Source organism: Hyperoodon ampullatus, assembly GCF_949752795.1.
Source record: "Hyperoodon ampullatus genome assembly, chromosome: 9".
Lineage (NCBI taxonomy): Eukaryota > Metazoa > Chordata > Mammalia > Artiodactyla > Ziphiidae > Hyperoodon > Hyperoodon ampullatus.
Window position 1 is genome coordinate 28,522,408 of NC_136922.1, and position 16,105 is coordinate 28,538,512.

General features: G+C 34.9%; 1 protein-coding gene across 1 annotated transcript in view; it reads right to left on the reverse strand.

The window, feature by feature from the left end:
- The window catches only part of PCLO (piccolo presynaptic cytomatrix protein), a gene marked incomplete at both ends in the record, with an annotated part of 388,228 nt that overhangs the window by 357,349 nt on the left and 14,774 nt on the right, over nt 1-16,105 (reverse strand). Inside the window, one exon of the mRNA XM_079711001.1 lies at nt 3,928-5,322. Within this exon, the coding sequence (XP_079567127.1) occupies nt 3,928-5,322 (1,395 nt within the window). The remainder of the gene's footprint in view (nt 1-3,927; nt 5,323-16,105) is intronic.

Here is a 16,105-nt window from a genome sequence, read left to right on the forward strand (position 1 = left end):
ATATTAAATACGTAAAAATGCATAGAAAAAGAGACTAATGAAGAAACTACTTTTTAAAAAAATTTGTTTAAACAAAATATCTCTTCTTTAAACCCACATTTGGATTTTTGTTCAACTAAATATCACTTAATAAAAAGTTAACATCAAATTTCTCCTAAAGATTAATAAGTAAAAATTTTGTTTCTATCAACTTATCAATTTTCTTATGTCAGTCAAAAAGTGTCATCAGGTATCCCTCTTTGCCATGCATGCCAGAAATTTTTAAACAGAATGTAGATCTCCATCATGGAATTCATTAAAAACGGATTATTGGTAGAATTATTTTCTCCTTATTGATTTTTGATCACTCTGTCTTTAATTGCTCATATATGTGTGTATGCATACTCTTAAATGCTTGTTAGTAACACATATATTTCTTCAAGTATTAAGTAATGGTTTTTAAAGTTAAAGCAAGACATTATGTGTTTACTGAACTACGAAATGCAGCACATCCCCACCAGGCCTTCCTTAAGGGTCTGAGAGAAAATGCAGAAGCCACCTTGACTACAGAGTAAAGATCTGAAGGGAACTCAGTTACACCACTGGGTCTTAATTGGCTCAAAAGGCCCATTTGTTGCCTGGTGACAAATATATGCTAACTATTCGAACATCATCTAGGCCATGAATAATTATCTTACTAAGGAAGCAGAACTATGACTCTAGGACTTCCTGAAGCATGAGGAAACATAATTTTAAATCATACTTTCATAGCAAAAATTTACTTTCCAAAAGGTAGTACAAACAATAAAATAAATACCCATGATGAGTAATTTTGACTCCTTTTTGTACTTGAGTTGAGTCAGAATGATTAAAATTCACTAGGTAAATTGATTGCCAATTTAGGCTGTTCTTCTCAGCACGCCTCCAAATTCTCTAAGACTAGAAAGCCTTGCAATCACGTTTAAAACTCCTTCAAAGACAAAATATTTCCTGATTTGGCAGAAATTAAAGCCTAAAAAAAAATGTTCCTTGCTATCATAGGTTAATGGATTATAGTACCATTTATACAAACTGGGCATAAAACAGTTAAACCGTAAGGCTTAGGCTGAAGCCTGGCGACACCCCAGGACCCTGCAGGCAGTCTTGGCACTCTTCAGGTGCTGTGGGAGATGCTGAGTAGGAGATACAGGAAACAACCTTAGAGGCAGGTGTGTTTAATGAATGGGCGGGGGAAGGAGGATAGTGTCTATAGCTCCCAACCCATGACAAACTAGGACCAGCTCTTCTCACCCACAGAGCAGGACAGAAAAAGGGGAGGGAAGAGAGACACCAGCAGGAAAAGACATCCTGCCTCACAGTGATGAGAGTAGTAGAAGCAGAGGCTTATAATAGAGTTACATGTGCTTTATCAGAAAAATAAATGGAAATACATAGTTGAATCCTTTCTTGAGGAACACCATTACTCTGCATTACAGGCGAAAGTCTGAGTATTTTCAGAATGTGCTCTTTTCAAAAGGAATGAAAGTACAGTGCCAGCGCAGCAGAAAATCTTGGATCACAAGAAAAATAACATAAGCAGAACAAAGAAATCATAGAAATAAAACAAGGATCAAGGAGGAAATACTTTCTAACCACTCAAAATGAGGAGAGATCAGTAAGTAGTATAAACACCGGGACAACACCACAAGTTAAGCATATACATAGAATTCACAATTTCCTGGATATACATGGACATGTACGCGCACACACACACGCAAACACAGGGTGGCTTTTGCTTCAACAAATCCCTTCTGCCAGTCCTCTAAAGTCTTCTAGGTAAAATAGTAGGAACTACGGCGACAGGGATTAACTCCACTGACCCTCAATCACTCCCTTGATGCCAGGTCAGCTAATGGACTTTATTTACCTAGAGACCAGAGGGCATTAAGGCCTTAGACCAGCTAAAAACTTCACTGTGATTAACATAGTCAAGTGGAACCAAGAACATGAGTCGACTGCTCCTGTTACATCAAACTTTTTTCTCCTCTGAAATACCATCTTCCAGATTCAAAGAAATGACCACAGAAAAAAACAATCTGAACAATGACAGATCATCTAAATCCCACTGATCATACTTAAAATAAGACTTCCCCTAAACCACTTGAAAACTTAAAACCACTTATATTTTCAAACTATTTAAATTCCACACACATCCTAGATAATTCTCTGCTTGATTCAAGAAATCTCCTTTCCAAATTACCACTTCTGAAATATAATTTACCAACACACAGAAAATCAAAGATTTTGTTGAAGGTTTACTGTCCCTCTGCCCAAGGACTCTCATTTCACACCTCGAAACACTGACAGAATTCTAATAATCGTTATGGCCCAAATGTGTACATATACATATGTACACACACACACGCACACACACACACACGTTATAGCCCTTTTTTCAGCGTGCACAAAAGGCACTTTAAATGCAGACATTACGGTTTTGTTTTTAGCAGTGCAGTTTGTTTTCTAACTATTTAAACTAACTGCATGGTGTTGATACCATAGGCTCCTCATTAAAGGATACAATTTTTAGAATCTATGAAATTAATACAACTGTCCTAGGAAAACCGAAATTTCCCTCTTCATAATTACACAACAGAAAACAACTCTTTTAAAAATATGGAATACACTTAAGGTTGTTTTGCTTTTACAATGAATCCTGAATACTGTAAGTAATAAATACAGTCGTTACCACTCATGAAGTGCTGAGAGAAAACAAATTTTATCTACTTTTCAAATGGGTTGTAGTTGACATTATTCATCACAGTTAGAGAGGATAAGAATCAGCTCAAGTCTACAGGGACAACACTTTCATATGGTGTTAAACATGGCAAAGCAACCGAATATCTTTCAAAAGTAAAAAATAAAAATATTTTATAATTTATTATTTTTAAAAAAATTTAACTCAAAAACACCACCAAGAGTCTCAAAGCTTCTTTTGTATAATTGCTAAAAGTCTGTTCCATTTTTTTTTCCATCCCAATGAATTTCAAAATCAAGGAGAGGAGAATAAAATAATCCTTAAGTATTTTTGATTTGTACAAAAACAATGAACAATGATCTAAATTCAATCCCAAAGTGTTTACTAAAACATCACTGTTACTTATCTAAGACAGCAGCATCATTCAACCTCTCAGTCTCTCAATATCCAAATATTCTAATAGCCCTAACACAGGACTAATGCTTATAGATTCATTCTTCTATAACTGTATTAGGTAGAAAATTGCCATCTGCTTTTCAGTCATTTACACTGTATAAAAAGTGTTTTGGTCACCCCATTAAAAAAAAATCCTTCACATTAGTCACTGAAATCCATATAACTTCTTTTTCTTTCCACAGTTCCTAATAAAGTGCTCTATTTTATTTATGCCAGATAACAGTTCAAACAGAATTATAAAAAGTCTAGACATTATAAGTTTGAACCAATATTTTCTAGCAGACAATATTATTAACTTACTCAAAGCTCTTAACTTTTGTCAGATAACAGATCTCATGTTGTTTATAGATTTGCCATCAATCAAGCTTCTTTTTTTAAGGTATGAAAGAGACTGGAAGGATTAGAGATACTGGGAATAGTAAATTACAACTCTTATTTGGTGTTTTTAGGTGAAAATCAAATAGTGCTCCAAAGCTATAGGTTGTTAATTCATATAAAGGATGGGATAATTGTTATTTTAAGTTGTCAGCTTATTTCATCATCTTACTTCTGGTACTTTAAGCCAGAAAAGTCTAAATTATGTTAACTTTTAATAAGAAAGTAAGCCTATAATAAGTAATTGAAACTTCTTCAAAGATACCAGTATCAATTTTTCTTTACTAAAAATGTATTTTTTGCTCAGAAACTCGGCCACCAAAATATTTCAGAATACACACGATATACTCACATTCGTATGTAATACAAATACTGCTTACCTCAGTCAAGTGTGGTGTAGGGTTAAATCCACAGAGATTACACACTTGTTTCTTGCATTCAGTGCAAGTATTGAAGTTAGGAGGATCCTTAGAACCTATGTTGAGTTTAGTTTTGCAGAGAGGACAGGCTGATTCTGGTTTGGGGGTTTCCTCCAGTTTGGGGGGAAGAACAGCCTTTTGAGGCTCAACTGTTGAAGGTTTGCTGTCCTTAGTAGGCAGAGGCTTCTTTTCTGTTTCTGTTCTTTTTACTGTTGAAACTTGTTCAGCTTTGGGCTCTAATTTTTCAGCTACTAGAGCTTTGGTTTCCTTTTTCACAGGTATAACCTTTGCAGGTGCAGGTGGTGCTGTGGATTTGGGTGGCCCCTGAGAAGTAGGTGGCTGCGAAGGAGGGACTTGTTTTGTCGGGGCCACTGGCCCACCCTGTGCATGAGACCCAGGCTGGCCTGCTGTGGAGATTAGATTTGATGCCTGGCTGAAAATGGATGCTCCAAACCCGAAGAGTTTCCCAGTCACTGTTTCTTGAGGAGTTGTGGGCTGTGATTTAGGGACATCAGAAATACTTCCCAGATTCAGACTAAAACGTCTCGACTGCTCCTGAGGTTTCGGGGGCTGTGGAGATGGGGGGGCAGTTTGGCCAGTGGAAGGTCGTGGACCTTGGGGTGTTGGTGCCCCTTTTGGCATAGGCTTGGCATCTGGCTTAGGACTCATTCTGGTTTGTGCTTTCTTTGGTTCGTCCCTCTTCTGAATTGAATCAACTTGTTTTTGACCTTTGGTCTCTGAACTAGGCCCAGGATGTGAAATAAGTTTTGAATCTGATGCAGGTCGAGGTATGACTTTAGAATCGAATGAGGTGACTTTTTCTCCTGTTGGTGGAAAACTCTGTGAGGGTTTGGCAGAGTCTGGTTTTAGAGAAGGAATTGCTTTCTCTTGATCCTGTGATGGTACTTTGGAGCTTGGAACGTCCGGTTTTGCTACTGTTGACAATGAAGACACAATGTCTGTGGCTGGCTTTCCTGTCTTGGGCTGCTTTGGTTTATCATCAGCCACGGAGACCTTGGCCTGTTCAGATGGGACGGAAGGCTCTTTGGGAGGGGCTGGCTTGGAGGAGGACTCTGCCACAGGAGGCTGCTGCGCTGTGACTGGGAGGGAGCCATGAAGGGTTGGCTGTTTCACTAGTGGTGGGGGCTTTTTAGACTCAGGGGCCTTTGAGACATCCTGTTTGGGTGTAGTATCTTTCTTTGGAGAAATCTGCTGTGACTGTGGGGTTGGCTTGCTCACTGCTGATGTAGGAACAGGGGCGGTCTTCGGTTTGGGCTGCGGTGATGATGGAACTGGAGCCAGGTCACCTCCTAGAGCTCTCTGCATCTGACAGTTTAAACAGAGCCACTCTTTAATCTAGAAATAATATAAATAATATAAAACAACAGTCAGTGAGATAATAACAATGTAGAAACAAAAACATTTTTAAAACTGCATGGTACCTTTTGAAACTATGTCTCTTATTATGCAAAACATAAAATATACATCAAATAATTTTACTTAATTTCTATTAAAATGTTAGGTATATTACAATATAACTAATGAACCTCAGAGCCTTAAGCACTGAAAACAAAATAAAAATCAGCACAGAATTGTATTTTTCTTCTAATGTTAGTTTTGTTATTCTTTGCCTTTGCAAAACAAAATACTCAGTTTGATTACTCCCAGAAATAGAAAACCATGTATGATAAAAGAAAATTAATTCTAACATATTAGATTCCAGAATCAGTTACGTTAGATATTTTCTCTATTGATGGCTCATAAATGATTTTTAGTTATATAACCCAGAGTATGCTTGTCAAATTATTAACACATTGCTAATTTCTTAAATTAGCAAGAGCATCACTTCCCCCTCCAAGGTGATAGAATCCAATGTGAGAAAACAAAAAACTTACAGTAGCCACTGTAGGTTAGAAAGAGAACATTCTCTGTTAAGAAAATAAATGAAAAATAATGGCACACCCTCAAATTATCATAGATAGCATGATCTAACAGAGAAAACATTGCTTCCATTTCCTTTTCATTACTGGAAAGAGCAATATAAGTATGCAATATACTTATATGACTGGTGAGATATATATGTGAGATACACATCGTATATGTATCATGTATAGGCGTAAATGCATCTGTTCTTTTCATATCACCTTCATTGTTAAAAGGAGATGTTGAATTTGGTACTACCATATTTTAGAATTTAACAGTACCTATGTTTAAAATTTATCTTTTCTTATTCCAAAATAATGTATGCTCATTATACAAAACTTGAAATATTACGAAAGTAATTTTGAAGGGCAAATTCATGATCTAATCTTTTACTCCAAAAGTAACCAATGTTACCAGTTTAGCACTGAAGTTCTGTGTTCAGAAATCTACACAGTAAAAAACTAAATATATGGAGCATAAGTACAAGAAAAGTTTTCTACAGTACAAAATTGCAAAGTATTAGGCTGGCAAACAACATACTCTCTATTTGAAACAATTCCCTTTTGCAAAGAAACCAAACTAGTCATTTCTAAACTTTTAAAAACTTCTTTTTTCACTTGACATTTTATGCTGTTAAACTTTAATGAAAAAAACTCTACTGTATCTTTTTCTTAATCATTAAAATGGCTTTAAAAAAAAGCCACCGAAATCATTTAAACTCAGGTAACAGTATAACAGGGCTTATTTTGCAATCTCATGGAAAGCAAACTTTTGTTTTTAGAAGGTTGAAGGAAGATTTTAAACTCTAACTGACAAGTTATATTTCTGTTTAAAAATCTGAATCCAAAAGCAAAATGAAAACATGTGTTACATATGGGTGGGAGGTACTTGGTTGTTCATTACATTTGTTTTCAACATGAGTATTGAGTACTTATGTATTTGCTATATTGTCTTTACCTTTCTGTATGTTTGAGGCATTCACAAATAAGTAACTTTTTAAACATAAAGATATTTGAATCCCAAAACATAATCAAGCAACTGTTACCTATGTAACACGACTAAAGGTGAGCTTGAGAAACTCACTCCACTTTGTCCCCTTCTTGATGGAAGGAAATTTCTCCATAAACGTACCCCTACGCATTCAACCATCTCCCTCCCCTACTGTCAATGTCAATTCTGCTACTCTATTTATTTTTTCTCATTTGTTTTCTTCCACAGTCTTAAATGATACCACGTGACCTCATAATCACGCAGCCAGACAAGATGAAAGAAAATATAATTAAAAGCATAATTCTTTACTTATATTTTATCAATTATTTTTTTCTATAAATTATTATAGGAGAGCTATACCCACATTAACCACTTTAAGCTACAAACTTCTGGGGCTAGTGTCTGTCATTGTATTAACTGCTCTTATTCTTTCTTAAATGGCAGAGCCAAAGAAGACGCAAAATGTATTCATCTGTTTCTTTCTTTATTCAAGTATTTATTGAGCAACTTCTACTTAGCACATACCACTGAACAAAAGAGACAAAAATCTCTGTCCTCATGGAGACTATATTATAGAAGTATCAGATAAGAAACAGGTTAAAGCATAATGTAATTTCAAGATAATCACAGATATATAATAAGTATCTGATGGTGATACTGTGATGAGTCCTTTTATCCTTTCTTCCTGCAAGTTCTCCCTCAAACAAGCCCCCCGCCCCGCCAATTTCTTTGGATGCATTTGGTCTTATCAGCAAAATTTTAAGTCTCTTTGCCATGTGAACATTGGAGCTTCATGCATAGCTGGCCAGTAGGCCTTTACTCCATCTTTGGACCACTGCAAAATTAGAACACTACCATGGCATATCTAATGTATGATTTACTTCAATAGTGGGTCACACATACTATACTGTCCTCAAACCAAAATCAAATGTTTCCTTGTAGTTTATAAATGTATGTGACTATGTCTCCCAATAAGCAGACAAGAGAGAGTTAGGAAAAGACAGGTGGAAAACACAGGTCACTGCTTCTTCATAAGGATACAATTCTACTTTTCTCTTAATACACCCTTTTTTCGAACAGACTCCACTGACCCATCTTTTGTCCTTCTCATGACCCCATTTTCTTCACTCTGATAAGCAACACATAAAAGACAACTGATCCCTCAATGTTCCTCCTCACTGTGAGAATACAGGTTAAAATCATTGTCTATAGCTTTCACAATATGAAAAGCATTTTATCCTCTGAGGATTTTTCAGAAAGAGGCTCTTTTTTATTTAATTCTGGCCAAATCTGTTGAAAACAGAAATGAGTTTTATCTCAGAACTTAATCTATTACTGAACACAGCAGCGTTTCCAAGTCCCTGACTGAGCTGAAAACAAAAACAAAAAAATCTTTCCTACACATTAAGAAATTGAAAAAGTCCATAGCCCGCCCTGACATTAATATCATGAACCACCATCTACTTTTTCACAATGCACTGAGGGAGAGTTAAGGAGTAGTAATAGCACCTTTGCCCTCTCACTCATCTGAGTTAAAAATCCCAGTATATCTTTACTGCATTTTCAGTTATTTCTAAAGTGTGTCTGCATTGCTTGTGAAAGGTAATTCCCCATTCATTTGTTCACATTTCCAAAGCCACTGTCCCTCATTTGGCCCTTGTCATTTCTCAAATACCTCATACCTCCACCAAATATAACCTGTTTAAAACAAACCACCACAGAAGGGGTTGACTCTACTTCTCTTCAAACCTCAATACCTCTCCAATAACTGTGAAATAAAGTTAATTTTTGCAAGAAATTCAGAATATATAATTTTGTTCCTGTTCTCATGTTAGCACTGCGATAAGTCTGCTACCTCCAGGGCTGTATTTCCCAAAAGACTGTAAGCAACAAATGATAAAGACTTCCTGGTATAGTCTGACATAATTCTGCTACCTCCAGGGCTGTATTTCCCAAAAGACTGTAAGCAACAAATGATAAAGACTTCCTGGCATAGTCTGACGCTTTAATCATTATATATGTTCACGAATATTTTTTGAGCTGGTTTGAATTAAATAAACTAATTTAAAATGTTTATGCTCTTCAAGCTACATTTCTGTGTGTACTCTGTTAATCCCCACTGTTTACCTAGCCTAAATGACAGGCTTCCACCTTCATTTTCTGGTTGCACGCCGTTCTCCCTATACTATACTTTTGCCCATGGATCATATATACTCATTTTGATTTGAACTGAAGGAACACCCCATACTTACCCCACTTGCTAACCATACATATTTTCACTGCTTGGAGACAATTACTGTCTTGTTTAACTTCTAAAATTAAATGTTTATCTCTAACTATGAGCAGAGGTGAACCTGAATTTACAACCATCATTGCCTCAGACACCTGCTGCCCGTTCCATTTGGTATCCATATCTACAACAAAGCTGGTTCTCCTAGTTCTGCATGATTGGGTCTTCATTTCACTATAGCTATGAATGTGGATCTTAGAAGATTTTAGTCCTTAGCCCTTATTCCCTATGCCAAAGGAGTCAGACAATAGCCAAGGCCAAGCCTAATTCAGAAGAAGCCTTTCACCAATATTTCATAAACAACTTCCCAGGTGCCCTGACATGAGTAGCACTCGTTCCTCTAATCATCCACATCCATTTGATAAACAATGGGAGAAATTCAAGAAACAATACCAGGGGAGCCTACAACTGTATCAGTATTTCCAAAGCCACGGTTCCTTATCTGGCCCTCGATGAGTGCTTTTTTCCTTTCTTCCTGCAAGTTCCTCCTCAACTCTCGCCCTCCCCACTTCTTCGGATGCTTTTGGTCTTATCAGTAAAATTTTAAGTCTTTGTGCAATGTTAACTCTGGAGCTTACCTTCAACATACAAGCAGTAAAATGAAAGAATCTGTGTTAGATAAATATGTCATGCCTTAACTATTCATAAATTCTAGATTTTATATAACAAATAAGGAAAAATAGTCATCTTTTCCTTCCCCCACCTATAGCCTTACTTACAGCAAATGAATAAATGGAATTCATGATCTGGAGACACAAGTGTTTAATGAGCTACTCTAATCCAATTAGCTCTATAGAAAGAAGCAAAAAAAAAGGCATAAAATTGTTCATTCAGTCTTCTGACAATATGCTACATAAATGGGGATAAGAGAGTAGTCAGCCAGGATTTCTGCTCATTCTGAGGTCACTGTGTATTCTAATGTGGACCTGCTTATAATTACTAACACAGCTCCCTGTTTAATCCAACTCCCCCGGCTCCCTTTTATGTTATGTATCAGAGCCGAGTCATGTGAAATATAGTAATACAATTTCACTGGCTAAGGCTTTTGCTGGATAATTATAAATGTCTTACTAAATGTTTCAAGACATATCACTTGAAAGTTTAATTGTGAATTCCACACAGAGTTTCAATTATTGGTGCCACTATCCAAAAAGTACTGAAAAATTAGATTCTGATTTTTAAGAGTATGTCTTTAATAATAATTCAAGATAATTAACTCAATACATCTAACAAATAAGATGAGTTGGCAAATATTGGGGTTCCAGAATTAAAGTATATTCCTGCTTGGAACTATTCTTCATCTATTAGCTTCAAAAGATAATGGAAGCTTCTCAAAACAAAAGTGTCCAGAAGGCATAATGACTAACATCCACCCTTCAATGTACTCCAAACTGGACATTTTAAACACAAAATCTACATAAGATTTATACTCGAATCTCTGCTCAACAACATAGCATAGTAGGAGGAATAATGGAACATCTAAAGAACAAACACAATATTAGGAATTCATATGTGCTGGTGTTCATACCATTCACATTAGCTACTGAATACATTTTCTTCAATCATACACTCACCCTGCCCTTGTACTAAAATCTGTTGGGTTCTTACTTCTTGATGCATCACAACTAAACTTTTCTGCAAACCACGATACCTAAATGTACCATTTACTCCATCAAGGCAGTGTTCTCATTCTCTCTTACCTGAGTCACGATTCGAAATCCAATTTGTACTCCTCTTCCATTTACCTAAATGCTTCCTATGCTTTACATGATGACCCCTCTCCTTTACCACTTACTATTCCATTCTCCATTAAGGTCTGCCCCTTCTCAACTATTCCTACTATCGTTTGAAGCACAGCATTTAGACTCAAATAGATATTGCTTTATAAATATTTTTCCAATTATTTCCTCTCTTTTCCTATCCTCACATGGACTCTTAAAAAGAGCAATCACTTCTTATGATTACTCTTACCTCTGTATTAGATACCAAGTAAATTTTAGATATTATTTATTGATGAATTATTCTAAACTTGTTTCCTACTTCTCATCAAATTATCTCTAAGTTATCTATGTATTATTCTTATTCATATTATTTTGAATGCCACAGAGAATATAATTAAATAATATATATCAGATAATAACATATAATATTATAAAGAGAAACCCAAGCTGAAATTTGATAACAGATTATGCTTTCTGCTATTCAAGGAATGCCCAACCCACATGACCTCCTCCACAAAGGCAGCTACTAGCTGACAGCAGTTTGGCTGCAGATGGCTCACTGCAGTTGACATCTGTATGCATATTAATGCACGATTTATTTTGGATAAAAACTAGACACTAGCATTCCTCAGAACTGTGATGACATGCTCAGCGACTTGATGAAACAGTTTTATTTAAGACAATCCATCCAGAATTTAAATGGATACCTTCTGAAACTGTGTGGATTACAATTTCTGCTGCATAACTCAGAAACCATTAACAAACCTCGTGAAATGTAACCTAAATCTGCACTTTTTTCTTCATAAAGCATAGTAATGTTCACCAAAGGCTAGAAACAACATTTGTAAATCTTCACAAAATAGGGTCAAATGACAAAAGCATATCTGAATGTGTCAGTGCAGTCCAACCAAAAAAATTGCCACTTTAATCAATTTACAAAATAATTACAGTACAAAGACATAAAAATATTATTTGTATTTTACTACAGCAACACAGAAGACCCTAAATCAGTAAACTGAACTTACATATATATTAACACTTCTGACTGCCTCTCACATGGTGAATTCAAACTTTTAGATCTCAAATGATTAACACGCCTTGAGCTATCACACAATTTTGTAGCCTGCGATCCAACAGTTTCAATTAGGCAATGTTTGTGCAATTATTTAAACAACTTATTGATTGTCCTATTATTTCACTTACAAGTGAAAAAAATTACATTAGTGAAAAGACTCAAAGGGCTCATAAACTTTGTGAACTCATTATATATGCTGAAATTTAAATATCTTTAATTTGATCAGATAGTAATTGGAATTAAGACAATCACTTGTATGTTAACTTGGAAAGGAAAGAAATGCTTTTAAAAATACGTACATGAGGGACTTCCCTGGCGGTCCACTGGTTAAGACTGTGCTCCCACTGCAAGGAGCTTGTGTAAAAATACAGTTTCATAAGGGATTTTAGCCTCTTTCAGCTTTCTGTGAATGGGAGCCGCCTATAATTTATTCAAATCTTAAATAGTTTTAAGTATGTGCATTTTCAAGAATGTATTTAAGGAAAATCTGACTTTAAAATTACACTTAATCAGCTTTATTTTCACCTTTTTTTCACAAATCCTAGCCACATTTTTCATTACCGTTGATTTCCTTCTGACCATTTTTTTAAATCCTTCCTCTTTCAAGTTAAAAAACACACAGATCTACATATTAAAATTTTTCCCAACAAATACAATTATAGTTACATGTTCACATGATGAAGCCTGCCACTGACTTCTTTGAATTCTTTTACCCAAGTAGAAATCTGATCCGAAGGTTTGTTTGATGAATTCTACTGAAGTTTGATTTTCCTGAATAAATGATAGAAATGGCTTATTTGTTTTGCCAACTGATTTATTTTTGATTAGATAGAAGAAAAGAATAGAAAGGTAGTTTATTGTTTTATATTCAGGTAAGAATGTATCTCATCTATGTGGTGTTTATTATTTTCTATTTTACAAACAAGATTCCATCTGCATTTGCTAAATTACTGACTCTCCCTCTAAACTCTGAGTTCTATTCTTAACAGTGAGAAAAGTTATCAACTTCATTATCTCTATTTTCAAAATCTAACAGAGTGGCTGGCTCATAGTGGGAGCTCGTGGCTTTCTAAAGAACAAAAATGAGCTCAGCAATATAAATAAGGCTTTGGTTTGAGCAAGAGTTACTAGAAAGGTATAAAAGTGCTCTTAGACCTCAATTTTTTACACTAAATTTCAAAAATAAACTCCTGCCAAGAAGGTTAATTTCTTTTTTTTTAATTGAAGTATAGTTGATTTACAATGTTGTGTTAGTTTCAGGTGTTCAGCAAACTGATTGAGATATATTGATATAGATACATATTAGATATACATATATGTATACACACATATTTTTTTTTCAGATTCTTTTCTATTATAGGTTATTACAAGATATTAAATACAGTTCCCTGTGCTATACAGTAGGTCCTTGTTGTTTATCTATTTTATATATAGTAGTGTGCACCTGTTAACCCCGAATTCTCAATGTATCCCTCTCCCCACCTTTCCCTTTCGGTAATCATAAGCATGTTCTCTATGTCTGTGAGTCTCTAGAAGGTTGATTTCTTGTAACTTTAAGAATATGTAAAATTCTCTCTCTCTCTCTCTCTCTCACACACACACGCACACACACACACAAGTCTTTCTGTAACCTAGAAATGATTGGTTTAAAAACAAATGTGCTCTCCTATTTTAAAAAGTTGCTAAATTTAGATCTAGCTTCTTGTATGGGATTCATTGCTAAGTAATTCTGTGACCTTGCAAATTCCTACCCTCGGTTTCTCAGTGACAAACGGAGTTAACAATGATGGCACCATCCCTACTTATTAGAATTTTTATAGATTAATAATAAATACAAATATTTATTCATGTCAATTTCAAAGCACTTCCACTTATACTCCCAAATGTAATTTTTAGTATATGACAAGTCTCACAAATAAGGAAAATAAATACTCAGAAAAATTAAAATGACCTGACCGAATTACAGTAAGAGTGAAGTAAGAAGACAGGCAAGAAACATTGTTTATCGTGAAGTTATTGCTTCTTTATCAAAGGTAACTAGAACTACTGTTGATTGAATTCAGAGGAATATCAGCAAGACTATTTATGTGTAAAGGGCAGAGCTAGGACTACAACCCAGATCTTTATATAACTTACTGATGCTTTTGATATTGGCATTACTTTAAGGAAGATATATAAACTTCTAATAGATTATTTACACCTTTGTCTTCAACGTAGTACTTTTGAAATGTTTGTAAGTAAGAGCCCAGTTTTACCTAAGCTAATTAAGGTATGGAACACGGGAGAGTGTTTGGTATGTGTGATTTCTCAAGGGATGTGAACAATGAGCAAGTTAACCCATCACTGTATTAAGTTTACTGATCCAATAAATGATTCTGTTAGTTGTGGGTATCTGCTTTCACAGCAGAACATCTGTTCTTACTAAGCTATGCAGATCATCAGACTAGCTGCAATAATATGTAGCAACACTTAGTAGACATTACAAAAAGCTGGATATGCAGAAAGACACCTGAAACATCTAGTTATTTAAAAGCTGAAAGTGGAAAAAAGCTTTGGTTCTAATGATTAAACTTATGGGTAGAGCATGAGGAATATATATTTATTTTATATGTGCAACATCCAAGTAATGAGGAAAATTCTTCAAACTAGACCTCATGGAAAATGAGAGTTAAACAAACATGGCGTTCATGAACACATTTAAGTAATAAGGATTTTTAAATGATTACTTCTAGTCCTCTAAGTTCATGAGAAAATTATTTTAAATAAATAAATAAATTTTGTTATACTCAGGGTATTTTTGTTTTAAATACTATGAAGGATACCTAAGGATTATTAGAGAATAACAAAACAAACAAAAACAAAACAAACCCAGAATATTCTTTGTCTTCTAAAAACTTTATGTTTAGAATCAAGGGACTTTATTTCTCTTTACTGGTTTCATATAAAAATGGTGCCAGTTAAAGTATACATGCCTCTGACAAGCAAAGAACAAATGAAAAAACTGACCAAATTTGGCATTACAGGCATAAGGCATTTCAAATCATTACTATTATCTAGAACCAAAAATTCCTGGCATTTCACCAAGTAGAATGCCAAAGCTAAAGATGTGAAAATCAAGACTCTAATTTACCCATTCCTTCATATCATATAAATTGTTTAATCAATCATGTAATGAATGAGAATTTTTTAAATTACTCAAGTGTTAATTATAAGATGAATTTCCAAATACTGTATGCTAACACATATATATGGAATCTAAAAAAAAAAAAAAAAAATGGTTCTGATGAACCTAGGGGCAGAACAGGAATAATGACACAGATGTAGAGGATGGACTTGAGGACACGGGGAGGGGGAAGGGTAAGCTACGACGAAGTGAGAGAGTGGCATGGACACATATACACTACCAAATGTAAAACAGATAGCTAGTGGGAAGCAGCCATATAGCACAGGGAGATCAGCTCGGTGCTCTGTGACCACCTAGAGGGGTGGGATAGGGAGGGTGGGAGGGAGACGCAAGAGGGAGGAGATATGGGGATATATGTATATGTATGGCTGATTCACTGTTATACAGCAGAAACTAACACACCATTGTAAAGCAATTATACTCCAATAAAGATGTTTAAAAATAATAATAATAATAAAGCGAAGGAAAATTTTTAAGAAACAAAAACAAACAAGCAAAAAAAAAATAAGACGAATTTCCAAGGTTAAAAAAATAGCACAAAAAGGTTTGACATTAAAAGTAAAAGCCTCTCTCTCAGGCACCAAGCTTGCATCTTCAGAAACAATCAGTGTTAAATTTTGCTGTGACTTTTTCTAGTGGCTGCCATTATAACATCAAATAATAAGTTTTGATTTATAAATTTAAGATACTATGTATTTTCTCCTTCTATAAAAGCAACATTTTTTCAAAAAACAACCTTATATTATTATGTTTTAGGGTTGTCTTAAGCAATATCCAAGAAATGATATTTGATGTATTAAATATTTTAACACACAGTTAAATAATGTATAACTTTTTCAGTTTGATTTGTGTACCATCTGATATCATCTCACATTCCACTACTATTATGCAATCACATTTTGGAAAAAAATGACATAATGTCTTTTTAGTTTTCTTCATTTCTGGGGCATAATCAA